Source organism: Fusarium venenatum (genome assembly GCF_020744135.1).
Source record: "Fusarium venenatum strain MPI-CAGE-CH-0201 chromosome Unknown EDB82scaffold_2, whole genome shotgun sequence".
NCBI classification, from domain to species: Eukaryota; Fungi; Ascomycota; class Sordariomycetes; order Hypocreales; family Nectriaceae; genus Fusarium; species Fusarium venenatum.
In genome coordinates, this window is record NW_027072130.1 from 6,985,538 (window position 1) to 7,011,860 (window position 26,323).

The 26,323-nt window shown below is 47.0% G+C and overlaps 6 protein-coding genes and 2 non-coding genes across 8 annotated transcripts; 4 read left to right on the forward strand and 4 right to left on the reverse strand.

The window, feature by feature from the left end:
• Nucleotides 1-3,245: 3,245 nt before the first annotated feature.
• Nucleotides 3,246-4,693, forward strand: EDB82DRAFT_500638 (Alpha/Beta hydrolase protein). The gene is made up of 5 exons (XM_025735736.2): nucleotides 3,246-3,333; nucleotides 3,386-3,759; nucleotides 3,816-3,909; nucleotides 3,967-4,046; nucleotides 4,104-4,693. The coding sequence occupies exons 2-5, from the start codon at nucleotides 3,433-3,435 to the stop codon at nucleotides 4,449-4,451; spliced, it is 849 nt and encodes a 282-aa protein (XP_025586412.1). The 5' UTR covers nucleotides 3,246-3,333; nucleotides 3,386-3,432; the 3' UTR covers nucleotides 4,452-4,693.
• A 1,604-nt stretch (nucleotides 4,694-6,297) lies between these two features.
• EDB82DRAFT_575552 (uncharacterized protein) lies at nucleotides 6,298-7,611 on the forward strand (the record flags this gene model as incomplete). Its single annotated transcript, XM_025735737.2, has 7 exons — nucleotides 6,298-6,319; nucleotides 6,636-6,671; nucleotides 6,793-6,844; nucleotides 6,930-6,954; nucleotides 7,003-7,064; nucleotides 7,119-7,243; nucleotides 7,298-7,611. The coding sequence occupies 7 exons, from the start codon at nucleotides 6,298-6,300 to the stop codon at nucleotides 7,609-7,611; spliced, it is 636 nt and encodes a 211-aa protein (XP_025586413.2).
• A 1,395-nt stretch (nucleotides 7,612-9,006) lies between these two features.
• EDB82DRAFT_536987 (RmlC-like cupin domain-containing protein) lies at nucleotides 9,007-9,617 on the forward strand (the record flags this gene model as incomplete). Its single annotated transcript, XM_025735738.2, has 1 exon — nucleotides 9,007-9,617. The coding sequence occupies exon 1, from the start codon at nucleotides 9,177-9,179 to the stop codon at nucleotides 9,615-9,617; it is 441 nt and encodes a 146-aa protein (XP_025586414.2). The 5' UTR covers nucleotides 9,007-9,176.
• A 1,781-nt stretch (nucleotides 9,618-11,398) lies between these two features.
• EDB82DRAFT_500645 (uncharacterized protein) lies at nucleotides 11,399-12,594 on the reverse strand. The gene is made up of 2 exons (XM_025735740.2): nucleotides 11,797-12,594; nucleotides 11,399-11,749 (listed from the first exon to the last, which is right to left on the reverse strand). Exons 1-2 carry the CDS (start codon nucleotides 12,218-12,220, stop codon nucleotides 11,499-11,501), a joined length of 675 nt encoding a protein of 224 aa, XP_025586416.1. The 5' UTR covers nucleotides 12,221-12,594; the 3' UTR covers nucleotides 11,399-11,498.
• Nucleotides 12,595-12,711: 117 nt separating this feature from the next.
• Nucleotides 12,712-12,798, forward strand: EDB82DRAFT_t118. The gene has a single exon. It is a non-coding gene; the product is annotated as a tRNA-Lys (tRNA).
• A 953-nt stretch (nucleotides 12,799-13,751) lies between these two features.
• EDB82DRAFT_t128 lies at nucleotides 13,752-13,873 on the reverse strand. Its single transcript has one exon. It is a non-coding gene; the product is annotated as a tRNA-Ser (tRNA).
• A 2,145-nt stretch (nucleotides 13,874-16,018) lies between these two features.
• EDB82DRAFT_182248 (uncharacterized protein) lies at nucleotides 16,019-18,161 on the reverse strand. Its single transcript, XM_025735742.2, has 2 exons — nucleotides 17,929-18,161; nucleotides 16,019-17,877 (listed from the first exon to the last, which is right to left on the reverse strand). The coding sequence occupies exons 1-2, from the start codon at nucleotides 18,059-18,061 to the stop codon at nucleotides 16,163-16,165; spliced, it is 1,848 nt and encodes a 615-aa protein (XP_025586418.1). The 5' UTR covers nucleotides 18,062-18,161; the 3' UTR covers nucleotides 16,019-16,162.
• Nucleotides 18,162-23,367: 5,206 nt separating this feature from the next.
• Nucleotides 23,368-25,056, reverse strand: EDB82DRAFT_427288 (uncharacterized protein; the record flags this gene model as incomplete). Its single annotated transcript, XM_025735745.1, has 2 exons — nucleotides 23,368-24,833; nucleotides 24,888-25,056. 2 exons carry the CDS (start codon nucleotides 25,054-25,056, stop codon nucleotides 23,368-23,370), a joined length of 1,635 nt encoding a protein of 544 aa, XP_025586420.1.
• Between the last annotated feature and the right edge of the window lie 1,267 nt (nucleotides 25,057-26,323).

Sequence of the window (26,323 nt, forward strand, 5' to 3'; positions counted from 1 at the left end):
CGTACAACTACAACCTCGATCAAGTCACCCGCGGTCAAAGAAGTCCACAACTAGGGCGCCTCCGGGCGGAGGACCCGGAGAGTCGACTGTTATCTCTAGACGCATATACGAAATTCACCGTTCGGCAAGCATCGACATACTGGCGTAGGGTTATAGTATGACCAATTTTCTGAAATGCCATACCGACCGAGATTCGTCGACGAAACGGCGAAATGGTCTGTGAAATGAACAATGTAAAAGAAGAAAAGACTTCAGTCGTGGGATAAATGGCCGTCACTTAGAGATTGCTGATTCTTTATTCATACCTTGGAACGTTCCAATAGACCAAATCATTTTGCAGACCTGCTCATAAGTCGTGCAGCTGTATTTGATAAATCCAGATACAAGTACCCTCTATTGATATTTGACATCTGGAAAGCACTCGGTAAAATGAAACTTGTGTTCAGGATATTAGAAGGATGTCTGCATTTGGTAACACACAAAGATCAAGTGAAACAATAATAAAGGTTGTACTAGAAGGGACCTCATGAGAGCTTGCAGCTATCCATTTTGTAGAATTTTATATATTTTGGCCCGGCCTGATAAACATCTTACGGGCCTATTGTTATAGTCCAGTGGGTATAGGGTAGGGTCTCGATGCTTGCCGCGAAACAGCGGCATGTGGCAGCCAGATTAGCCAGGCTTCTCTTGTTGAGATACTTTGGGTTCATCCCCCTTGCGATGTTCCGTGGCTTTAAAATCAACCCTGTATCTCAGGGAGCCAACATTGCAACTGGTGCTCCCCGTGCACTTGTCGGCGGTCACTATCGAGGGTGCTGGGCCCTTCGTGCCGAGTACATTGGTCAATATAACTGTATTACGGGTAGGTTAGTTTTGATCAATGCTATGTATGCGTTCTTGGAGATTGAAAGGAAAGCTGAAGGCTGCGATTCGTGGCTCGCCGGGCTGATCTCAGCTCAATTTACGTCGAAGCCGACGTTTACCACACACCTTGAAAGAAAAGACGGTCCTCACACTCAAGGGCTTATACCTTGGCTGGTATCCTTCGAATGATATTTTATCGTTCATAAAAAGCTGGCCCAGTGCCGGTGGAGGGCAACTGTGACAGTTGCCGGCAGAGATCGGATCATCGTCATCCCTTGCGGGCATCGTGCTCTAGGACTATTGAAGTTCGTGTGTCTCGATCTATGAGCTCGGATTAGCATTTGAGCTCACTGACGCGATGAGTGTCGTTCGCTTACCTCGAAATCGCCACTTATGGCCCATGTGTGCTGGAGACGAGGAAAAGCTCAAGTATATTCCCTTGGGCGTCTCGGCAGGAGATTGCAGCAGAGTCGAAGGATTTGTGTAGGCAGTCACTGTCGTCAAAAACGTCAGTATCGATCCGACCAGAAGGTATTATCTAGGGAGTGTATTTCACTCGATCTTTCGATCGATATCATTCTCTCCACGGTGCAACTGTGTAGTTTTGTTCACAGTGACTTACCTGCTGGATAGATCTGTCGAGAATCAGGATGTATTTGCTCTTCGTCTGCGTCCAACGATATAACATAAAGGTCAAGTAGAATAGAGGAATGGATTTTATGTTGGAGGTAGTAAGATGGGTGCTGTCTTGAAGAAGAATGCAAACGATTAGATCAGCGAGGGTTGACGTATGAAGAAATCAGAATTTCGTCGAACCCCCTGTTGCCTCTGCAGAGGGCCAAGTCAGTGGGCGTATGGCAAGCCCTATCCACTCCCTATCATCCCACCCAGGCCACGCATGCCCTGAGTACGTATCTTGTCTGCCTGCCTGGGCTTCTACAAATTTCTCCTCTCCCTCTGTTCATTCTATACGTGCCTCACTGTTGGCTGTTGTTGGCAGTAGTGTTGCATTAAATTCATCATACCAACCGCCACTCCGCTGCAAACACACATCAGGGCACAGTAACAGCCACGGAAAACAGCAAACTGACAATTGGGTGAGCAGTCTCATTACCCCCTTGAATAATTTGGCCTAAGTGTCAGGTACAGCTTTACTTTTAGACTCAAATTTTTGGAAAGGGCCTCTCCTGAATGTACGGAGCTTCCTTGGGCTATAACGAAGATAACGGCCTGTCCAGGTACAGCTGTGAGTTTTCATCTACGCTACAGCAGTTTAAAGACAGCATGTTGTTCCTTTCTCAAAGAAAACCATTGCTGAAATGAAGCCTAGTTGCCAAAACTACTTGCCTCGACATCCTCCTTGATAAATCCTACCAAAAACAACAAACCATGCTGCCATGTTGAGATCTAGAGCATTATTTTTGCCAGAGTGTTACTACCAGTCCAGATATGTGCACGAAAAAGAATTGATTCAGATAGCCTAATCGTGGTCTCTATCCTACAGCTATCCGCTATGCCTACACATGGTTATAGTTCGAGTCTTTGATAGTTTATCTATTAGGTTCCAACCTACAGCGTAGCTTTTTAAGATCCTATACTTCCAAGTTGGTTTGTTACTCCGGGCCACCGTGACACTTGATTGTTTCTTGATCATGTTTTACCATGATGCAGCCACACGACATGACAATACATCAATGCACTTATTCCTAATAGCTGTACTCTTACCTTGCTAATATGCTTGTTTGCCTGTTTTGTTTCTTTTATTTGACAATGAGTTGATACTTGGTGCCAGTGTAACCAAAATACCGTCGTGCCTAAATGGTACCTTTGTTTGCTGACGTGTGCAAATTAAAAGACATGCCATGTTACACTTGCAGCTCTTGTCTAACCCCATTCTTCTGTGACATATAATAGCTCTTGCATTACCCAAAAATGCTTATTCTAGATAGAAGCTTAATTCTCTATGAACGCCAGACTACAGGGTAACTTAAGTCCGACCAGTTAAAGGCATCACAATCAACATTCAATGTCAAGGCGTCAGAGGCGTGAAACAACCGAAACCTTGGTAGATATTCTTGGCCAAAATACCGAGTTGTCATCTCGTCTTATGGAAAATATGCATTCAGTCTTGATAGGTATACGAAGCCTCGCACTAGAGTCCTGCAGAACCCTGACGCTAATGTCTTGCTGGAACCTCCAGTACATTCACACTCAGCCTCAGTCCAAACATGAGCGGGGAAGATTTGACTTGACATATGTCAGAATGGAGGCAAATCGACACAATTGGCCTCTCACAGGCAAAATCCCTGCAAGATTACCAAGCCAAGGCAACCTCGGATGATACCTTGCGGGGTTGCAAGGATTCTCTTAACTTTCAACATAAACTAAGCCAGCATTGGAAGCTCCCGATCGAGCATGTGTCTACCCCTTGTCGGTTATTTCAGGTGAAAAACATGGCTGGGAGATGAGATAAATACCCCAAGGTCCATTGGTCAGACCCATCTATTAATCGTTTCCTTACAGGCTCATTCTTTTCTCGTCAAACTCTCCCCTCACATCCTATCCACCATGCGTCCTTTCGCCCTCTCGACAGCCGTCTTTGTGACCGGGACCGTCGCTCAGAATGCCTGGAAAACTTGCTACGATGGACTGTTCATGATCGCTGCACGAGGCACGAACGAGGATAAAGGATCTGGTAGAATTGGAGACATTGCCGAAGCTGTCGCCAAGCGTATCAATGGTTCTCACGTCTACGGACTCGACTATCCCGCGACATTTCAAGAACCGGACTACGAGGAATCCGAGGCTGATGGCGTAAAGAAGCTGAAGGACATTCTCGGCAGCTATTTCTACCAATGTCCAAACAACAAGGTCGCTGTCTTTGGCTACTCCCAGGTCCGTGGCAGACTTTCATTATGAACGACACGACAATGAGACTGACAGCAGAACAGGGCGGCCAAGTTGCCAGTGATGTCTTCTGCGGCGGAAGTGGTGGGGATTTCCCAACCAACGAACCCGTTACAGTTAAAGATGTCGAAAAGAACGGTGAGTCTTCTCTCTACGCTCCATTCGGCAGCATACTGCAGATACTAACTATTCTAGTCATTGCTGTCATCACATTTGGTGACCCAAGCCACGTGGCAAACGTCTCGTACGACGTAGGAAGCAGCATTAACGACGGTGTAAGTCCACAAGCAAAATTGCCGTGTCATGTTTTCCAACTCTAACGCCGTATACAGGTTTTCCAGCGTAACGACACTAAGCTGTGCGAGGACAAGTACAGCGACATCTTCCACGCCTATTGTGACACAGGCGATGTGTACTGCGACAGGGGTAATGATACGGACATTCATTCGAGCTACTTTAAGAAGTATGGAAAGAAGGTTGAGGATCTTGTCGTAGAGAAGTACGAGAGCGCTATGAGTGAGAGCACGACAACGCCTACCTCTGAGGCGACTGGATCGGCCACTTCTGCCTCATCTGAGGTGACTAGTGTAGATGCTCCAGGCAATGGTGCGTCTGGATTGGTACCTGGTCTTGTTTTGGCCATGGTTCCCCTGGCACTGAGTCTGTCACAGCTATTGTAACAAGACAAAGAAACCAAGGATGCGTGCCTTTTTGTACGTTGTTCGATCAAGCTCAGTTGTCATATAGAGTTCTAGAAGTATGCCAAACTACGACTCTCTTGAATGAGGCGGCACACACGCTTGGCATGAAACTAGGATCGAAGGCTGAATCTTCGTCTATCTGGCGGAGTATGGTTGTAGTCCGAGTCTAAGGATAAGCAGTAGCTAGGAGAGAAACGAATCTGAGATAAGGTTTAAGCACATCTTCTTAGCCTGACATGATATCATTCCAGCAGTCATCTAGTGATACAAAGCATCCCTTCATTCTATCCCCTTGAAATGCACATGATTATCAACATAACCCCGTATTACACCATGTTGATATTTCTCGGCAGTCTCATCTCTCTCAGGCAAGAGACAATAGCATAAGAAGACCGACATAACAGAGAAGCTTTGATAACAAGGACTACCTGAACGGACGACGGTGCGAAAGTCGATGCTCAAAGCTGGTGAGTGAACCGTGGGCTCTTGATATATGCAAAAAGGAAACATGGGTAGTTCCATCGAGTCGGCACTTCTTGTCGGAGTTAAGGGAGCTTGGCGTAGTTGGATTTTTCAAATTCGTGAAAGGAGGACGATGCAATTCATGTAGAGTTGGCATGGAAGTGATAGCTGGGTCATCACATGGACAGAAATTGACTCTTCAGATCATAACAGTGGCTGATAGATGATACCCAGCTGTCTCGGTATGTTCAAATCTTGATTTGTCATGTTCTGACGTGCCGTTGAGCGATATGAGAGATGGCCGTTCTTTCTGGTTGGTCTTTGACATAAAGATATTGTTCAATAGATTCTTCGTCTTTGGTTCTCTTATAGGGGCGCTCAAAGTCGTGGGCGGCAAAATGTTGTACTCTAATGCTCCTAACTGGGACCGTATACAGGTCTTGCTGATGGCTAGTAAAGCTATAGTGCCAGGTGGTCTGCGCCTCGAGCGGTGGATTCCGATACTCTGGGGGCAAGGGCTCTATCTCGCTGTAGAATAAATCAATCGATGCGCCTCTTTCATGTATTTGCACAAGCCAGGCTATTCGATATCCGAGGGGCAGGTTAACTTATTCGTAGTGCTGTGTCGTGTATGTGGCTCCAATACCAAGCTTTGGAATGATCAAGGCGTGGAATCAGAGTAGATAGAACTGCCGTCCTGGATCAAGTGCATTCGACTTCGTGCCCTATACTGCTCAAACTGTTAGCAGAAATACAGCTTGTTGTCGTTTTGTGCTACTCACAATCTGCTTAATGAATTCAGGGGCTCGGTGAATTTCATATTGACAGGTCGGGAATAGTTTGCAGGTATAACGAGGGATTGGTAATCAGTATTTGATCAATCCGGGAGTCTTCTTTGTTGGTTACCTTCATGCTTGCCGGTGGACGGGTGACCTACTGGTTGGGTTCTCTTCAAACCCAGGGGAAACAAGGTGTACGGGTCAGTCAGAAACATAACAAGAACAGGTGGTGTCTACCTATTTCAACCAAGCAGTTACATCATTGGGGGATTGATCTTGGAGAATGGATTGTTTTGTCAAACACTTTGTGCAACGGGGCAGAGTACTCCATAAATGTAATGCCTAACTGCCTAGGCGTACTAATGCTCACAGGGAGCTCTATTACATTCTACAACTAATTTACTGCTGCAGTCGTATGTATAGGTGCTAAACTTTAATACTCCGGTGGCCTATCCACTGTATCATAAGTCCACTCACTGAAAGATATGTTTAGCCAAACATCGATATAGATGCGTGAATATGAAAGCAAACAGAAAATAAGTACAGAGAAATTCAAATTACATCGTTTGATATTACTGATATCTATGCGTTGCTACTCCAAAGCAAGTAAGTCAACTGGAACATCCGAGTGACACCTGGCTCAGGGGTACACGGCATTGCCCTGCGGTTTGGATGCCCAGGTCATTCTATTAGGCCCGTGGAAGAAATTATAGATGCCTAGAACCTTTCTTTGGCCCTTCCAGATGTATCCAATGCAAAAAGTAGGGCTTGCCACAGCCCTGACTTTTTTCTCATAAACCCCTCCCACAATTCCCCTCGTCACAACACCCCCCTTTGCAATCACCTTCTCCCACCAGCTCCAAATCTCCCACACCTCTGTTTCAAACTTACTTGCCTTCGATGTCTACTAGTCATCTGGTAGGTGTCTATGATGCCATGTGCACCTACCGCAACCAAGGTAAATCACGGCGCCCTTTCTCCTCATCATCGTCATGGCTGACTCTCTAGCTGTTCCAAACATGCCTCCAGCTTTCATGCATCCGAATGTGTCTTCTTTGTAGCGTGATACAATATGGCAGTGTCTCCTGGCCTGCTCAACGTCTCAATCACCTGCGTTTTCGTTCAAGCTTAGTAAGTCATCCCTCCTCACTACTTAAGCAGGAAATTCACTGACAAGACTGTGCAGTAATATTTGAGCTTACATAACTCAAAGAAGTCACGTACAGATGGCCGCAACACATGTATGAAGCCATATCCGTCTCGATTTGGGCTCTGCTGACTCTTTACAGGCCGAAATCTCACCCCAAAGTGGCCATCGGTGCCCAGCCTCCTGCGTTTTCGTTCAAGTTTAGTAAGTCTCTTTCCATTCTCACAGGAAACTACTCAAGCTGACTGAAGCATTCAGTGACATTATGCCTCGGCGAACGCCGATCGCTCTGGAGCGCGGGAGAGATAGGGATGACTTGGAGGATCTCCCTTCTCTCCCATCGGTGTTGCTTTGCCATTCAACTTTGAACTGGTGGCTTCAAGGTAAGCATACTTCCACTGCAGTCAAATGGATTTGTTCTAACATCTTATCAACAGCCAGAGGGGCACTCTTTCGGACTCCTCAGTGCCGAACTCCCGTCACTTCGATCGTTCAGGGGATGAGAAGCTGGTTAGTCGGACTGACGCAAGTCTCTTCATTTAACCTGCTTCTTCTTGTCTGGGAGGTCGAACTGACGGGAGTTTCTGGGAGCACTGAGGACCATGTTCCTCGGTGCCTGTGCTGGGAAGCTGATGCCAGCGGGGTAAAGGATAAGCATACCATGGATGATGAATCAAATTATCTCTATTATGGGTTCTTGCAGCATATGATAGTTGGAACATGGATACAGTTGAAATTGCTGGAGACTTAAGTCTGTCTAGAGGAATATGACAAGGCTACAAAGACACAATATCAAATTAAAAACCACAATCTGCATCCAGCACGACTTGCATATTAATGACGACAGATGCGAGGCCAATCAGCCAGAAGTAATTTATGTGTTTCTCGACACTGCCTTTATGGGTTCCATTTGTAGATCTATGACCGTTCTTTGTTGTCACTCCGATTTCTCGCAGTCAATTCAAGACTCATGTCCGCAAATTCACCTGTCACTTCGTGGGGGAGGTTTGTTTTCACACTTGCCAAGCAGTGTAACAGTCAATTCTCTAAAGAGATATCTAGAAAACAACTTTAAACAATTGCCGCGGACAGATACTGGAAGTAAATAAATCGAGATCTGGTAATATTACCATCACTTACCATGATAAACTCTCCGATGGCTAGCCACTTTCCCTTACTTCTGAGATTGGGACTGCCAATCACATTTTGTTGGGTTCAGACAGTCCATATTCAGGGTCGTGATGGGAAGGAGTCAGCCTTGGTGCTTCCACTTGGACACAGCGCACGCTGCTCATCCACGCCCCTTCCCCTTCTGCGTTCATGATGGACCATAAAACCCTTTCGTCCTGTCCGTCTGTACAGATTTTCTTCTTCTTCTTCTTCTTCTTCTTCTTCTTTTTTATATTTGTCGGCCAGTGGGTCCAAAGCTTGATTCGGACTATCACTGCACGGCGGGTGCAAGATGGAACCTAATGTTTTTACAGTTTAAATTCTCAAATTGAGCGCCGGCATGCCTTTTATCAACGGAGAAGGAGAATTCCATTCCTTGGCCTTGCGTGTTTGGCGTGCCCCGATGCAGCCGACGACGTCGCACATTCCCAATGACAGGACTCGCCAACGATGAAGCCGTCTCCAGCTTCGATGATAAAACCAGGAACACCAAGACCAATGACGCATTTATTGAGCAGTTGTCAGCGATAAGATCTTTATTTTCTCACAGTAAATAGTGTTCGCTTTGGATATTTTATTATTAAAGTCTACCAGAAAACTCTAAGGCCTTTTACCTTGAAATTCTGAACCTTGTTTCGTTTACTTTCACCTCACAGTCTTTTCCTCCGAGACATGCTATCAATGTTTGCCATTACTTGGCAGCCTGACTCTTATCATTTAAGCCGAATCATCAATGACCACTTTTTATCAAGGGTAAATGCAAGAATTGCTATATCATGCCAGTTCTGAGTTTAGTCTACCATGTCTATCACTACGTATACCCCAACTTGGTTGATGCTTATTGGGCGAACCCCTCAACTGCATAGTGCATCTATTTGTTATCGAGGGACTAAGACAGACTGTCGTAATCTTTTACTAATTTCGTTGCTAGGGCCGTATAGAATTTCCACTTTCGTCCCAATGAATGATGAGTATCAAGGAGTAAATGCTCTTCAGCACAACTTCCCAACTTTAGAGTAGAAGTATAAAGTCTTGACCTCCTCTGTAGTCTTATCATTCATTATATACCTGGGTTCTATTCGTCTTCGAGTTCGTAGTTTCAGGACTCCATTTCTCCCACTAAAGCCCAATTATATCACGCTCAACATGCCAACAACGCCACGAAAGCCGCTAATTATTGATACCACTTCCTTCTCAAAGGACACGCCATCCTCATTCATAGAGAAAGAACGAGGAAATGCAACCTGGCATACACTCCTGTCTGCACCGGGAACCATCAGCAATTCTTTTACCAGTGGTATCGCGACATGTCCCCCTAACGGCGCTTTGGCACTTCATCAACACACACAGGCTGAGATATACTACATTCTATCAGGCACAGGGGTAATAAAAGTTGACGGGGTACGACACTCTGTCTCGAAGGGCAACCTTCTCTGGATACCTGGAGATGCAGAACATGGGGTATTTTGCGGCGATGATGAACTGAGATGGCTCTACATCTTCCCTGAAAGCAGTTTTGATAACATCGTGTATCGATTCAGCAGTGAGATGGAGAACGCTGCAAAGAAAATCAAGTCCAAGCTGTGAAAGTACACCGAGCTGTAGATAGTAAGGTTTGGCTTAAGCTGCGGAGGATTGTGCGTCCGATAAGTCTATAGAATGACGATTTGTTAATAAAGGCTAGTTCTTTCTGCGTGCCTGCTCATATATGACTGTACCGGGTGATGGCTTAGAAACATTTTCTATGTAACGTGGAGAATTAGCATCTTCAGCATGTTGACGCTGTGTAGGTGTAAAAGTGGCCAGTCCATTCCAGTGTCGATACCGCTCGCGTTTGGATCGGGAAAAGGGGTTTGCTTCATGTTTCTGATCGGTCTAAGACCCTAAGAGTAGATGTGGAGCCTCTTTCTGGCTAGATAGGCTGGATAAGAATGATGTTGTTGTGATAGGGGCGGTGATGATTGCCAAGTTAATATCGAACAAAATAAAATAGCCTCCTAAGTCTTAGGGTATGAAAATAAGTAGTCGAAGAACTATAGTCTAAGGAGCATAAAGTGACCTGCTAATTTCTCTCTTATGCTTCCAGCGATCAGTCAATCAGTTTCTCTGATACCCTGAGGTCAGTGAGCATTGAAAGTAAACGTGAGCCTAACTAAGAAAATAGAAGGGAAAGACAGCAGGCATCCAAAAACTTGCCTAAGGGGAGGAAAGAAGAATCTTTCGGTCGTAACGCCTCTTCCGAGGAGGTATAGTGGGAGGAAGGGCGAGGGAGCAGCGGCGTCGGCGATGGCAGCATCGGTAGCATTGGCAATGACGATATGGGCCACCCACGTCTCGTCTATCACAGGCTCCCCGTCACCGGGGAAGCCTTCGGACACCTCCCCTTCTGGATGTCCTGGCCTCGAGGTGGCCAGGAACTTCTTCGGGAGGGGTTTCAGGTGGCCCAAAAAGGTCAGACAGGCAGGCATAGCGGCGCGGTGGTGATGGTAGGTGGAGGAAGAGAGGCTGCGGCGCCTCTTCCGGGGAGGTTTTCGGATATCTGAAGATCCAGGATCCCATGCACTTAGCGCATCTCTTCTCTCCGTCTTTGATGCTGTAAGAGCTCTTGTAGTTGTTTCTCTTGTTCTTCACTTGCGCGTAGTGGCTGCTTCAGGATAAATTGCACGCTTTCGGGGTTGCTAAAGCTGCTGCAATATCGTGATAATAGGGGGGAGGGCGAACTTTGACGGTCAAGGGCGCAAGAGAGAGGTGGTTTAGGCTTGGAGGAGACGATTTTTGAGAGGAATGTATTGTTAGCAGCAGTAATAGTGGTGCTGACAGAGGTGGTTGACTGATGAACAGTGAGCGGCTGCCGCTTCTCCTCCACCTCCACATACCATATTTCCCTAGAAAAGGCACTCTTCCTCCCACGCCTCACCGACTCCTCTTTGCTGAGAAAGGGCTACCTGAGCTGTTCGATCTCACCATTCAACATCCCCACTGTGTCCGAGAATCTCTTTGTGAGGGCTTAGGTCAAGTGGCCTAAGAAGGGTAGGCGGGCAGGCGCCGTCGTCAGGAGTAGCGACAACAGCAGCAATGGTGACGGAGTGATGATGATGGTGGTGATGACGGTAAGGTTCAAGACAAACGACTCGAATGGTAAGGGCATGCCTAGTAGGTAGTAGGGTGATTGTTAGCGGCTGCGAGCTATTAGAATGGAAGAAACAGACCTGGGAACTGAGAGCGCGGGGGCAGTTTGGAATTGTTTTTCTGGAAAGACAGAATGCTTGATATGGTGGCCAGAAATTAAACTAGGAAATAGCCAGAGCTGCAACCAAGATAGATTCTATTGAAATAACGAGGTGTCTCACGAGCATTGTAAATATTAACAGTTCTATACAATATTTCATTAGTCAATACTAATTTATCTATTGACTACCTGTAGGTGACTTTGCTGAGGCAATGCATCGAGATATCCAGTGCTTCTCATCATTTCCGAGCTGGACGCATCATAACGAAAGTTTCATACAACTCATCGACTCCAAATTTACTCATGCTCTGGCTCTTCTCGTCCAGAATCTCAAACCCATGTTTCGAATAGAGACCCTGGCCACGGCGACCAGTGGCCACCACTAGGACATCAATACCCAACTGGTCTGCAACCGCAAGACCAGATCTAACAAGCATACTTGCAAGTCCTTTTTTCTGGTGCTCCGGACGAACAGCGACGTAATGTAGTTCTGCTTGACCGTAAGTCTTTGTAACCACTATATTCTTCTGTACTCACCCATGCAATCGGCGTGTTTGTATTTCTCCCTCCATCCATCTATGTGGTCGTCCAACTCGTCATTATCCGTACATGGATCCCACTCTGTCTCTGCATGACGCTTTGTGAATATCTCTTTCTGCTCGGCGCTCACGTCTGGTGTTTGGGCGATGAGCCAAGAATCCTTGTGCGACTCTGGCATGATCCATCGTGCATACCCCACGATGTCTCCTGTCTCACTGTGAATTGCTTTCTGGTGCCTTCGTACGTCTCTGTCGGTAAGAAGATTCTTTGGGCTTCGGTCTGTAATGCCTCGAACCATGTATTCCTTAGCTCGACCTGTCCACGATAACCTCCACCAAGACTCATCCCAGAATGCAGCAACCTTGCTTTGCGCGATGTATTTTCCGTCTTCAACGTAACATGGTGACTGTACTTGATACATTGGCGTCGTTGAAGTTTATGAGGTACTGGTAGTTACGAGTGAAGTGCGGGGGGTTATCTGCCACGACAGCGATTTCTAAGGATCTCATCCGCTTTTGAACTTATTAAAATCGCAAGGATTTGAGATGCCGTTTGAGCCGAAGGGAGGCTGAGTAGAAGGATTGCATGTTACTGGGTTAGGTAGCCTGTATCCGGGGGGCCAGGAGCTCGAGTCCAATCATGTCTGCCGACGTATCTAGGCTACAGCGTGGCTCCATGCACAACCACAGACACAGGACTATCGCCGCTGCGCTTACACGACTGTAAGCTAAGTGATATATGTATAAAATAAATCCATGGAAATAAAATGAATCGAGAATATTATTCTGAAATAGATGTTAAGTTTGAATAATGTATTATTGAAAAATGATTAAGTGATATGATAAAACTTCAAAAATCAAAACGGCAAGTACTTATCTCTAAAAATGGCCTCCCTCTTTCCAAGAATACAATACCCGGTTGACGCAATTGGTTAGCGTGTCAGACTTTTACTTAATATGTGATATCTGAAAGTTACGAGTTCGAGTCTCGTATCGGGTGTGTTTTTTAATTTTTTTGGTATTTTTCTATCATTCTACAGATTAAGGGGAATCGATTGAGACTTTTTTAGTTAATTTTGGAACTTTTTTGGTGGAGTTACATCCCTTTTGAGCTAGAGTGGTTTTTGGTACAGTGGTAGAAATTAATGCCAGCGCTCCACCTTTAGCCGTGCGGCCCACGTGATGCACACGTGACCTTCCGAGAAGCGCAAACCTCCTTGTATCAGATGGATAACCACCTTTGTATAGGTATATAGTCTACGATAGATCGTGACTGTTATCTCTGCTTGTTGCTTTCCCTGAGGCGACGGTCGTGGAAACTGTGATTTGCTGCTCGTAGCGAGCGCCATGTACTGGTCAGGCCAATCGAACCACCGTCTTGTGTTTACTTCACAGAACTAGCTTCACTAATCATGGACGTGTGCAATCAGTACCAGAATGGTCTCATATTTCCATCAAACAAATTCGCAAACAGTCGCCGAGATGTCATGGCTCTCGGGGCATAAAAACTTATCACCCAGAGACATAAGGGACGAAACCAGTAGGTCAATTTATGCGATTTACACCAGACATTTAGGTAGTTTATTGCTCTACCCTAAAGTTTAGATGAAAGAGAGTGAGGCAGATCCGGAACGTCAAGTGGATCTTGGCTGCCGCTCCGATGCCGTTATCCACTCGTGCCCTCCGAAAACACCGAGACGCACAAAGTTCAATTTTCAGTGGGCGACATGAACAAACACCAAATCTGAGAGATAGTGTAGAAAAACAAAAGAAAATTAAAGACAAAACAATGGATCAGGTCAACCCCGGTTCATGATAAGCTCATGACTTCTATAGTACAAAAGACATTTCATACTCGGGGGTGAGTGACTGTTTACAAGCATCTCAGCTTTAGCGGATGTTGGCCGAGTACATAACAAAACCATGACAATCGCTAAAAAAAAGATAGCTTCATAGCAGCTACTGGTTTCGATCCAGTGACCTCCGGGTTATGAGCCCGGCTGTGACGAGTTAGTACTCTGGTATTGAGTTGCAGGTGGAGTAGACATACCGCGCTTCCACTGCGCCAAGCTGCTTTTCTTGAGCTGTTGCAACATTATGTTTTAGTTTGGTATATAAACCTAATGCGCATGGATCAGACGACTACCATCCGCATTGGACCATCCGTCGCTGTGTCACATCCAGGCTTCACTCATCAGAACATGTGGCAGTGTCTTTAGTAATGAGTCACACGAGGCACAGAATATGCATGGCGATAACGAACATATTATCTTGGCCACATAATTGCCTACACTTGTTGTGTTACATGACTATGACTTGGCAAAGGTGGGTATTGTCGCATTGTCAATCATTGATTGAGATATCGTGCCAGAATGAAGTGACTGTTTGAGCACAACACACCATAACCGCCGAACACTTATATACAATGGCATACAGGAGTGACCTAATCACGTTTTCGTTACCGTTAATCCTGGATCTGGACTTGAGAAGAAGATACTAGTATGATCACGAAGGCGGTCTTGATCTCTGTAGAGCACAGATCAGAGTGCTCATGAATGTGGTACCCAGTCTTGTGCCCAAGGCTTTGTCATTTAATTGTCATTTCGTGGTCATGTTTCCTAGAGGGTATGAGAGGATGTGACTATCATTATTGGGTTTTCTTTTTACTTATTAGACGGTTCTCTACGTGCTTGCTCGTGTCACTCTTTTCTAGCTTTGTCGATGTTGCAGCCAGACTTCTTGCAGGAGATGAAAGGAACACCTATTACAATGAACTTTTGCATTCACTATTGAACAGTTCGTTCTTTACCTTTACATGTATCCTTGAAATTATTTGCTAGTTGATTTGGTCTACTTATGTTATTTATATGAGCTACGCCGGAGCAAAGCGGCAATGCAGAAAGGAAGCTGAGTGGTATGTAGCAGGAGAAACTGCCTCCTATTCAATCAGATAAGACTCATAAGTACTGCAACTGAGATGGAGTTTCCGCATGCCAAGGTACTGTACTAAAGAGCAACAACGGTGCTTCTGTTCTGTTGATGATTCAACGTTAGTTTATTGGGCAACGATGAACACTGGCAAGAACTGGCGAGAGTCAGCAAGAACTGACAAGAACTGAGAAGTGCACACTCTATTATTTGCTCTGAATCCAAATTAAACCGTTTCCTTCTAGCATTCTCTGCATAAAAAAAAACTTTACTTCTTCACCATCACCATTACCCTAACCACCACTACCATCATCACCACTATCACAAGAATGTCCGACTGTCCAGTCTGCGCCCGCGCGGCCCGCATGGCTAATAGGCACCGCAAAGCTCGCCACATTGCTCGCGTTGTTGCACCATTCCTGAAGCGGTTGGAACCAGGCCTCCCAGGAGGCACGATGTCGGTGGCCGAGATCGAAGAAGCCTGTAGAGCCTTCCCCGGCGATGGCGAGTGGAAGCTCGCAAGCGACCTAACCGCCTGGGACACCACCGACGCCAACGCCGACGCCGGCACCGCTCCTCCTCCTCCTCCTCCTCCCACCACGCCAACTCGCAAGAGGCGCCGCAGTCTTCGGGGCAGCAAGATCAATGTCTTTCAAGACTTTGGAGAACAAGAACAGTATGTGGTGTGCAGTATTTGCGGAATATTTTACTGATCTGCATAGCGATACCATCTATGGACGTGACAACGGCTAACGACACGGACGGTGGAGGAAGGTGCCCGTGATGGCAACATTGGAGGACAGTATTGCTTGGTTTCCATAGGTTAGATCAGAAGCATATCACCAAACAAGTCACGATTTGATCAATCACATCAAATTGTTCATCGCAAGGCGCGTTATTGAAACGTTCTATTAGTTCATGTTATTCGCTGGCATACAGACTTCTTATCTATCATTTGTATGCTGCCAGAGATATATCTGCTCACATTGGGGTATCTGCCATCCCGGTATAATGACCCTCGCATAACCGCCCGAAAGATGCAATATTCAAGAGATAGAAAAGAAAAGGCAAGGTAAAAATAAGGCTGCAAACAATTCTGTGGCTTTTGCAGCGTCCATGACTTTGATTTCCTGTCTCATCCCATTCCATCCTTCTTCAACACCGTGGTATCACAAAACACAAAAACATAAAATGGCAGAGATGTACAAAAGGAAACATATGTTGGTCCCGAATGCTGAAATGTACAAAAAACAAACAAAGAGAAAAAAGCGAAAGTTCGTCATATGGTAGAGGATGGGGTATCCTGTCGTAAAGTTCCTCGTCCTCCACTTTGGACCGTGTGCGGAATGATTATTAGTACAGATATGTGGTAATATGCAAAGAAAATGAAATCATGATGCTCAAAAAATGCTTTTCCGTTCCGAGATTAAAACGCCTTATAGTCTCATGTCGCTGTCATCCAAGTAGAAGCTTGTGGGTGAACCGAACTGCTGTTGCTGTGCTTGAGGCATGAAGCCAGGGTTCGATGTGTAGCCTTGTTGAGGGTGACCCATTCGCATTGGCAGTTCGTAGCCCGCTGGTACAGACGTGGGCATCATCTCAGCGTACATGGCTGGTACAGGCGGGACAGCCTCGTGCTCGGAAGCAGGGCTACCATAGACGCTAGTCTTCTTCTTGGGGCGCAGGTTCTCAAGGCTCAGTCGCTTGCCCCAGGACCCAGGTCGTTTTGTAGGAATAGGAGTAGCAGGGCGAGTAGCGACGGGTTGTTGCTGGTTGGCCATGTAGACATTACCCATGACAGTGTCTTGTTGAGGGAAATGCTGTTGCATGCCAGTCATATCCCATTGTTGTTGAGGAAGCTCTTGGCCTGGTAGAATGTAGGTCATGGAGGCATCTGCGAAAGTGTTCATCTGGTCGGGCGCAAATTTGGGTGCGTCAACAGGCCAAACATGCTCATTAGGGATGGGGAATGGTGTTCCTGGATGAGGACCGGCTGTAAGATCATCACGAACCATAGGCTCAGGAATGTTGTCTACTGGTGTTGATGGTCGAGTCTCCTGCTTGATGCGTCGAGCAGGGAAGGAAGGAGGCTGTGGCGTTGCGGGAGGCTGCTTGGTAACAGTAACCATTGGTGTGCCAATGTCGCTGCTGTTATCCATCTTGGGCTGCATACCATCGGCGTGACCTACTGCATCCATCAAGCATTGTGATCGGAAAGGTAGGGAGAACTGCAGGTCAATCTCGCTTGGTGGCGGTGTGGTAGGGTTGGTAAATGGTGATGTGCCAAGAATGAAAGCCAGGCGAACCAGAGTAGAGATATCTTCACCAAGGTGGCGAGCCTCGAGCATGCGCTTGAGATCACCAGAAGAACGAGGGCGCCATGTGAGCTGTTGTCTCTTCTCCTTGGGCCATATGCAAGTTTTCCAGATGGACTTGACCTTAGATTGTCGCATCAAGTTGTGCAGTTGAACCTTGTAGTCCCAGCTGTTCACATCAAACCCATCCTCGAAATGCTTGGCGATGTGCTCGAAGTACTTGTCGCGACTGCCAGTTGCCTGCTCGTTGGTGGACGCCTCAAAGACGCGGTCCTTGCAGTTAGCGAAACCACAGCCAAAGACGACCTGAGGACACAACTCAGTCTTTGCTGAACTGTTGGGAAGAGCATCCATGCGGTGTGTCTCCTTGGCGTGAGTGCTGTAAGCTCGCTCGGTAGCGAAGGACATATGACAACCCTTGGTCTTGCACAGCCAAGTTACGTCCGCACCGTGAAAGTTGTAGAGATGCTTCTTAAAGTCGCTCTTCCTTCCAAAACCCACGGGGTTGTTATCTAAGAAACACATAGGGCACTGGTATTTCTTAGAGGTTGGTGTGACGTGCCGGGGCGACGGGTGAGAGGTGACATCGCATGAGGGAACGGGTGACTGCATGAGATTTGGCGAATCGACCCAAGTACGATCGGCAACTTTGCCGACTTCACCATCGTGAATCGAGGGAACGTCGCCGGCATTGTCCTGCCATGTTGATTGAGTTCGGATTGATGCGGCATCGGATCGCGCGTGACCAACATCAGAGTTGCTCCATGATAGTGAAGGCGCGCTGGTGTTGCTTGTGTTGCTGAGTAGTGTGGATGCTGAAAATGTGGAGGCTCGTGCTATTTGGTGTTAGGGAGTCTCCATTTTGATGTGTAATTGAAATCACTCACATGAAGCACCGAGACCGGTGAGCGCGCAGACAATGCTGGAGACGCCGTAGCGACGAGCAAGACCCAGGAGGATTTGCTGGTCCTCTTCGGTCAATGGCCTTACAGGCTCATCTTGTGCTGGGAATGGAAACATGTTGTCCAAGCTGTGATTATAGGGTGATCAAGTCTCAATCGACAGTGCGATAACGCGCACTCAGCGCTTAATTAACTATCGCTGGCGACTCGAGTTGGTGTGACGGAAACCAATGTCAGCAATAATAGACAGTCGCCGGTGGTGTGACTATCATCAAGTTTGAGTCGTTGGTGATTGAAGTTGTTCGTGTAAGATTGGCGATGCGCTTGTCCGAGAAAGAGAGTCGTGTCGAGTCGAGTCGATCAAAGGCGAAACGAGGGGAAATCGACAGCCCGCGACGATTAGTATGTGATTGTTATGTTGGGTCGTTGAGTCGTGAACCAAGAGTCTTGGAATGTGATGTGAGAGTGAGCGGTATCTTTGTGGGGATGAGGGCGGATTAAAACAGAGGCGAGACACGATCAATTAGAGTAAAAAGACAAGACGAGACCAGAACAGAAGAGACGCGCAAGGGTCCTTGTATATGAGATTGGGGATTAATAGAGTAAGTACTTTTTACTCGGAGGGAGAGGGGCGAATGTAAAGAAGAGGGAGCGAGTAGCAGGCAGACAGAGGCAGAGCGCAGGCAGTGAGTAAGTGCGCAGGCAGTGCAGGGGAGTAGAGGGCAAAGGAGAGACAGAGATGGTCAGAAAAGAGGGAGAAAAGCGAGAGAGGAAGAGAAAGTCCTTCTAGAAGCCTTCTTCGAATCCCTGGACTTGTATGAGACATTATAACGGGCTTGCCGGAGTGATCGCTCTTGGTCGACCCACGTTGGTTTGACCCATGTCCTAGTTAGTCTCGAGGCTAGTGACTCCGTCTATCAGGGGGGTTCCTTGTTCACCACCAACGCCGTTTCAGGAACGTCATTCGCTCGAATTCTGCCTCTTCTGCCTTTTCTGTTTGAAAACCAATGTCCCATTGAGTAGGCGGGTCGACCATCTTTGACGTGACGTATCTGTACCTGACCATGATCTACTACTCCGGCATTTGGACATTTCAGGGGAGAATGGATCGTCAGGTACTGTTTGACTCCAGGACCACGAAACAATGGGTTACTAAAAAGCCACGGTGCTAAGCTAAAGCCTCGATAGCCTGGCTAACCGCTAACTTAGCACTTGGGCACTTGGGCACTTGGGCACTCTCCCAGCCTACCTACCAAGTCAGGGTACTTAGTGACGGGGCGATGGACAGACCAAGTCAAGTCAAGTCAGCGACACCATCAGAAAAGTCATCTCATCAACCATTGACTGGATTGTAGCCAAAAATAAGGTCCTGGTGTAGCAAATTGCACTTTTGGTTCCCCTGCCAGGCTCGTCAGCAGCAGACTCGGACTCCAGCAGCATAGCTCCTACATGCAACGCAAGGGAAATGACCGACAGAAATCTGAAATTCTTCTGCCGTCATTCTAGAAACTGATGCATGCAGGGGAAATTACACTGTTCCATCCTGTTGCCAATACAACCATGAATTAGGGTTTTGTGGGCAACCTGACATGGAATGATACCCATCGGCCATTTCAACCGTTCGTCAATGATGTTATCCTATTATGAGCCTGGTTTCAACTTCCTCTTGTGCGAAAGCACCTCATCAATATCCGTACGTAACGGAATCTACGCCTGATCACGCCTAGCTTCTAGCTTGTGCCTGTGTCGTCCTTGTCGTGTCAGAAGCGGACAAGATTAAACTACTTCATTAGTCAATCAATTAATCCCTGGCCAGCATCAAAAGGTTTCCTCTTCCGAGCATCGGCGCCGAAAAAGCCAAAGAGCCAAAAACATCTAAACTTGGGTGAAACCTTTGGTTCTACTCTCCACAGTGGAATGGATCCCCAGAGACCAAAACGTGGTCGGAGTGATCAACCCGACTCAACTAAACTTTGAAGAGAAAAACAGTCCATGCAAAATGTTGCCCAAGACACACCAAGATCCGTATCAGTGCTAGTCTACGCGGGCCAGCAGACGACCCTGTTTCAGCGGGAAATGACGATGGGCCAATCTCTGGCTTCTGCTCTCCAACAAGGCTTCTGAATGGACTGCCGAGACTTTACGGTGCGGATCCTGGAGGGTCGCCATCTGATGACATTGGCTGAAGACATGGGGGGATCATGACACGAGCCTGGTCAGGTCTAAGCCACTTGGAGGAGGAACCCCTTGTAAGTGACTGATGAGGTCAAGTCCCAAAGGCCCAAAGTTGAAGACCATGTTCAAGAGGTCAAAACATCAATTATCGATGTGGGTGTGACAGTGGCGCCTGCTTATAATACTACTCAATAAGTAAAAAGCTTTGTCTCGTTTAGCTCATCAACGGTGAGTCTACTTGGCGAGAGATGACACTGATTGCCCTCGATGGATACCATTATAACGGCTTCTCATAGCACAGCCTCGTGTACAGAAATGAAGAGATTCAACAGTTACGCCATCTCAGAAAGAAGAAAAGTGTCTCCAGCAATAGGCCACAAATCCTGGGCTCTGGGTCCTGTTCTGCATTTGCAAATCAGATGACGGAAAAAAGAAAAGAAAAGGTGAAGTATCACTTTGTTGCAGACGCTGGACTGGCTGGGCTGGAGACATGTTTGCTTTGTTTCATCTGTCTTACTGACCGCTCCCCTGTGGCGTTTGCTTTTTCTTTCTCCAAATTTTCTCAGGTATGGCATCGCATTGCACAGCATGGAAGCGGTGGATCTCATTCTTCATGCCTGTATTCTATTTTCTGCCATAGATGACTGATGACCTCTCACTAGATCCGTTGTCTGTAAGATGAAACCGACGATACCGAGACTTGACAATAGATGCTGAGATTACTTTACGTGCAGTGAAATGCAAGCGACGTGTTTCGGGTACAACGATCAGCACTGTAGATCCTAGGCATTGCCACAGGATTGGCCCATGCTTCTGTAGTGCTGATTGCCCTTTGTCTTTGCTTGTTCGTGTTGTTTTTGCACGGTTGTGTTGCCTCGTGATAGCGAATGCATCCTTGTCAAGGCTGGGGTAGTGAAAAGATGGGATGGTATTCGTAATGGGACGCATTGATGCCAACGTTGGTTTACTACGCGTTTCTTTCTCCTCCTTCTGTTTCTGTCGTCTGTGAGGCATCCGACTCACTACCCTAGATCCCGGTCATCATCCTCTTGTCTTGTTCTGGGTTGGTATTTCTTTGACGGATCTATGATGCGCTTCATCACCAAGGCATGAATAACTACACTGTATCCGTACTTTATACTATTTATTCCATCACGAGCCTGGAGTCGAGGCCTTGGTCACTTGTTATTGTACTACGATAAAACATCGAGGTTCCAGCAGCCTCGCATACAACGTCCAATCGTCGGTTACACTCATGATCAACATCAGACACAAAGTCCCAGTGGAGTGAAACCTCCCGTCCTCCCTCTTTTGTAACGCCTCTCCCACGTGGTTCCGACGTTGCCGTACTGTAGATCTTTTACTGTTCCTTTCAAAGTTCCTGTCACAACCTTAAAGCTTATTAACAAAGTTTGCTTGTTGGTTCTCGTCGACTCTACTCCGTACAGCTGGGTCAATTGATTGCCAGGTTGCTTGTAGGCACGCACGAAGTCAAAGCCTAGACCCAGACAAAAGATCCATTCTTATCGCAGTATCGCAAGGTGTTGCCCTTCTTGGTACGCATTCCACGTGGAGGTTATGCAGGTCCCCTATCTCCAACATGCCCGTCATCATTCAGGAGTTTCACCTCCATCTTCAAAGTATGTATCTCCAAGTTGGGCATTTTACATACATCCCCTGTCAGGGATGTACTCTTGGACGGCTTGACGTTCGCTCTCATTCTACAACGCCATGTTCTCGAACGTCAAGCCACAATGTCCATCAAACACGGCCGTTCAAGCCGTTACTAAAAAAGAAATCAAGAGGTGCTTTTGTACCACGCATTCATGCATTGTTGCCGTCTCTGCATGTTACCGTCATCTTTTTCAATCTGGGTTCATCGGAACAGTCTTCCGCAAGCCCCCAAAAACCCCTTATCTCAACCGTGCTTCCACCGCTGTATCGCGGGGAGTGATCCTTGCGCCTCCGAAGGGCTCAGGCCTCTTTTTGCTCAGCGCCGATATTCTTCGCGTCCGAGTCTACGTTAGTTTTTTGGCTGGTGCTCCAAGAAGCCGTTTGGACTATGCTTCTTCATCCCTAACAAAATAGGGCACTGATCACTTGCTGCCATTCTTAGCCCTACCAGATCGTACGATAGTCGAGTTCATTGAAATATATTTCAATCGTAAACCAGGCGTGATTTCGAGATTGCTAACCTTTACGGTGATGATTGGATTAGGTACGCCTTGGGTGCAAATCACTTTGTCACGCACAAACTTAAGTTCCGAGCTTAAGGCTGCTCTTGTGAACCATGACCCCTATCCGGCCTCATTTACACAAGCGATGATGTGCACTACATAATCTCAATCCGACTTAGCAGAGTTACCCTGCACCGTTGTGCCGACATGGAACGGCATCATTGAGTAGCATCTGTAATTTTTAACGGCTAGTCATCATTCTCTGACGAGACCTTCCACAAACTCTATCGTAAACAGTTAACATTTACGGAATATAATAGCGCTCGGCAGTTGAAGTCACCACGATAGCGTCAAGGGCCAACGGAACTATGTGATGAACGTTGTTACCCAACTATACACACTGACAAGTAAACCTCCCGGTTAAACCTGAGTATGTCACCGTTAGTAAACTCTATATCGTCAACTTGTGTCTACCGTACGATTTAGCATCGTCCTTGTTTCAGGACTATTTTTGTTTGGAGGCGTAATATCTTAATCTCGAATCTGTCCCGATCCTAAAGAAGCTTGGAGCGGTTATCCGCGTGCCCGAGGCTTGCCGGTCGATCAGGGAAGTAGAGGAGCTTTGGCATCAAGTTAGTAGTGACTGGGTCCAAATTGACCAACATTGTAATTGCACAGGCATTGCATTAACATCAACTACTAAACGGTGATGGTCACCAATTTATGAACATGAATCTAGGCCGGACTTGGACTGAGACGTAGATGGACAACAGTTGAGGATAATGTTCCTTGTTTAATCAAGCTAGGGGTATCAAATCGAATGCACTCAAGTGCCATGTTAACAGACCAAACGCCTACTGCCTAAACCCACTCGTAACTAATCCCAGGCTTTTGATAACTGCATGTTCCTGAAAGCTCTACAGTACTCCCCATCCATGAAATAATCCAACGTAAAGAAATAGTCGCTGGTAGCAGTGTACCATGTCCTCTGTCCAAGGACAGGTATATATATATAGATCAAAGAAAAATATTAAGGAGTGTTTGCAATTAGTACTCCGTAGGCCATGATGACCTAGGGATACGCTGTGTCAAAGCCAAACGTTAAATGTTGGTTCATGGGATCTGTTGGGGCAAGACATGAACCATCAGAGGCAGAGGTAGTGATGCCTTGGGCTTCATAAGCACCTGAAAAGCTAGGTTGCTGCAGAAACGAATGATCCATCATGTCAGTATCCATATCAATGTCTTGTTCTGGTACACTGTTGGTCATGGATCGAAGACTTCGCAAGTCCTCAGCGATGATGCCTCCATTGGCTTGCTGCATCATAGCGAATTGTTGCTGCTGGTGCTGGTGTCTTGGATCAAACATGGGTATCATGTTGGGATACTGGAAATGGTGTGGCATCGGACCAGGGGCCGACGAAGTTGCAGGCATAGCTTGCCGCGGTGGCCGGGCAGAACGGCCAGAACGAACAGGACCGGCTCTGGCTGGATATGCTCGGCGCTGCGTGGCCATGTATGCTGCCAAATTGGGGTTGTGGGTTGTGTTTCCTCGGGAAATGCGGAACTGATACTGATCTGCGCTGGGAGAGGGGCCAGAAGGCGGCAGAGGAGGTGCCCGAGACTTGTGTCCCATGATAACCTGGCGACATTGATCCTTGACAGGATTGATAAAGTCGTCACGGTACTTTGTGATTGATGATGGCTCTGTACCAAGAGCAATAGCATATTGAACAAGAAGTTGCAAATCACCTAAATGCCTTGTTTCCAGGCGCTTTCGAAGAATGCCACTGGATTGAGGATGCCACTGCAGTTGGCTTCGCTCCTCCGCACCCCAAGACGAACCTTGCCAGGCACGAACAAGGCCTGACTGTCGAAGTAAGTTTCGCAACCGTCCCGAATAGGACCACTCTCCGCTGTTGGAACCCTCGTCAAAGTGTTTCACAACATGAGCCACAAACTCTTTGAACACGGTGTCGGCCTCGTCGTCGCTGGGAGCCTCAAAAACTTGGGAGCAGTTCTCAAACCCGCAAGCAAAAACAGTTTGGGGGCAAAGGTTAATCTTGGCTTCGTCAAGAGACATGCGGGAGCCACCGTGGGCTTGCTTGAGATGAGTTTTGTATGCCGTCTGCCAGTCAAAAACCATGTCGCAACCCTTTTGCCGACAAAACCACTGAGCATTGGTGTTGTGGAAATCCTCAATATGTCTCTTCAAATCATTTTTGCGTGTACATGTCTTTTGGATATCCTCTTCCCGACAGAAACCGCATGTAAATGAGCCTTTTTGTTTGGGCGCTGGTGTTGTTGATTCATTTGAAGCAGGTGAAGTTTCCTCTTGGGGTGTGATGGATGGGCGGGTAGCTTTGCGACCGAGCAGCTTGGCGGTACGGGCCGATACATTAGAGATGATACTGCCTCGAAGGGATGAATTGTCGGACGAATAAGTTCGTATGCTTGCGGCATCAAAAATGCTAGGAGTTTCCTCAGATTTGACCGAAGAATAAGTACTTGATGAAATAACGGATGCTGTATCGTTGACTAAAGGTTGCAGATGTTAGCGATGACCTACCAGCCAAATGAATAATTACTCACTGTTTGCAGCAGGCGAAGTAGCCTCCTCGTCCATCAATTGAGCAATACCATCGCGACCATAGCGTTGCATCAAATGACGCAGTAGCTGTCGATCAAGTGAATCATCTGGATGCGACATGTGGGAATGTTGCGATACACTGTCAGCGTCGGACCACGAGTCCGGAGACATGGTTGTGGTGATGATGGAAGAATTAAGTTATTGGGGCTGGACAGAAGAGCTGGACCCGATTGTATGGGTAGTGGAGTACAGTGAGCACCAAAATCAGCACGGTCAGCCCTGGAAGTGGAGGACTGGGCCTGGTTTCTAGGTGGTCAGGGCTTCTGTAAAGGCCCAAAACACCAAGCGACGCGAGAAGTGGGAGGCGAAGAGATATCGGAACAAACAGGTACACAGGTGAGACAGGGAATTAAAGCGACCAAAAAGAATGACAGATCGTTGGAGTTGAATCGCGAATGAAAAGCTGGGGAGCAGGGATCAACTGATAGCGGGTGAGATAGCGGTATGCGATGTAGTTGCTCTGGGGTAAGAGGAAAGATATGAGCGGGGCAGCCAAGACCAAAGCCGGACGAGATGGTTTGGACAATATGAGATGGAGAATTGGGGATATCTTATAGAATTATCTTGAAGCCTCCCACGGACTGGTCTGCACAGGCCAGAGCAAGTAGAAAGTTTGAGTAGTAGTGAAGAGAGAGGGGAATAAAGAGTTGGATGAGCAAAAACCCGCTTCAAGGTCGATCGTTGGAGGGGAATCAAGACCTATGAATGGAGGAGGAATTGGTCACTGCCTGCCTCTAAACCCGACTTAGCCTCTTCATTGGTGGCCCAATGAAATCCAGCAATTTGAGGTCAAACTAAGCCCTGACAAGACATTACTTCCATGATGGTGGAATTACTTTCGGTACCTGGAGATCATTTCAACGACAATAACAACAACAACCTTGAGATGCCCATTGCAAAATCCCTGATCCATACCGAGGGACCCGGCAATTGCACCGAAGAGAAGCACAACCCATGGTCAAACTTTGAATGAACCAATATACCGGCACTCAGTATCACATCAACGCTTTTGTGGAGTAGCGTATGTGGGCTGTGCCTGTGCGTCGTCACTTTGGATCAGAACTTTATTGCGCGACACTCCAGGGATGCTTGAATACGGCATTGTCTTTCTTCACCTTGACTATGATTGACAGCCAGGGCAACGGACGCCAGTTCGAGACTCCAAATCTTCATGCGGAATGAGCCGACCATACACGACTAGTCTCGTTAAGAACCACGTCGACTCTTTTACTACCAACTCCCGAACACTATTCAGCCCCGTTTTCATTTTATAAAGACAGGCATCCCATCACCAAACTCAGCCCAACTCTATACGTGGTTGGGCCCCAGCCATGGACGAAGTAACGTTTTGTTCGCTCAGGCTTCAGTCTCAACAGTC

What these genes read in the sequence shown, in the direction of transcription:
- EDB82DRAFT_500638 (XM_025735736.2), top strand. Translation starts at nt 3,433, where the DNA reads ATGCGTCCTTTCGCCCTCTCGACAGCCGTCTTTGTGACCGGGACCGTC. An exon ending in CTGTCTTTGGCTACTCCCAG is followed by an intron (nt 3,760 to 3,815) that starts GTCCGTGGCAGA and finishes ACAGCAGAACAG; the next exon opens with GGCGGCCAAGTTGCCAGTGA. An exon ending in GAAGCAGCATTAACGACGGT is followed by an intron (nt 4,047 to 4,103) that starts GTAAGTCCACAA and finishes CGCCGTATACAG; the next exon opens with GTTTTCCAGCGTAACGACAC.
- EDB82DRAFT_500645 (XM_025735740.2), bottom strand. Translation starts at nt 12,220, where the DNA reads ATGTATCAAGTACAGTCACCATGTTACGTTGAAGACGGAAAATACATC. An exon ending in CAAACACGCCGATTGCATGG is followed by an intron (nt 11,750 to 11,796) that starts GTGAGTACAGAA and finishes ACGGTCAAGCAG; the next exon opens with AACTACATTACGTCGCTGTT.
- EDB82DRAFT_182248 (XM_025735742.2), bottom strand. Translation starts at nt 18,061, where the DNA reads ATGTTTCCATTCCCAGCACAAGATGAGCCTGTAAGGCCATTGACCGAA. An exon ending in CACCGGTCTCGGTGCTTCAT is followed by an intron (nt 17,878 to 17,928) that starts GTGAGTGATTTC and finishes AACACCAAATAG; the next exon opens with CACGAGCCTCCACATTTTCA.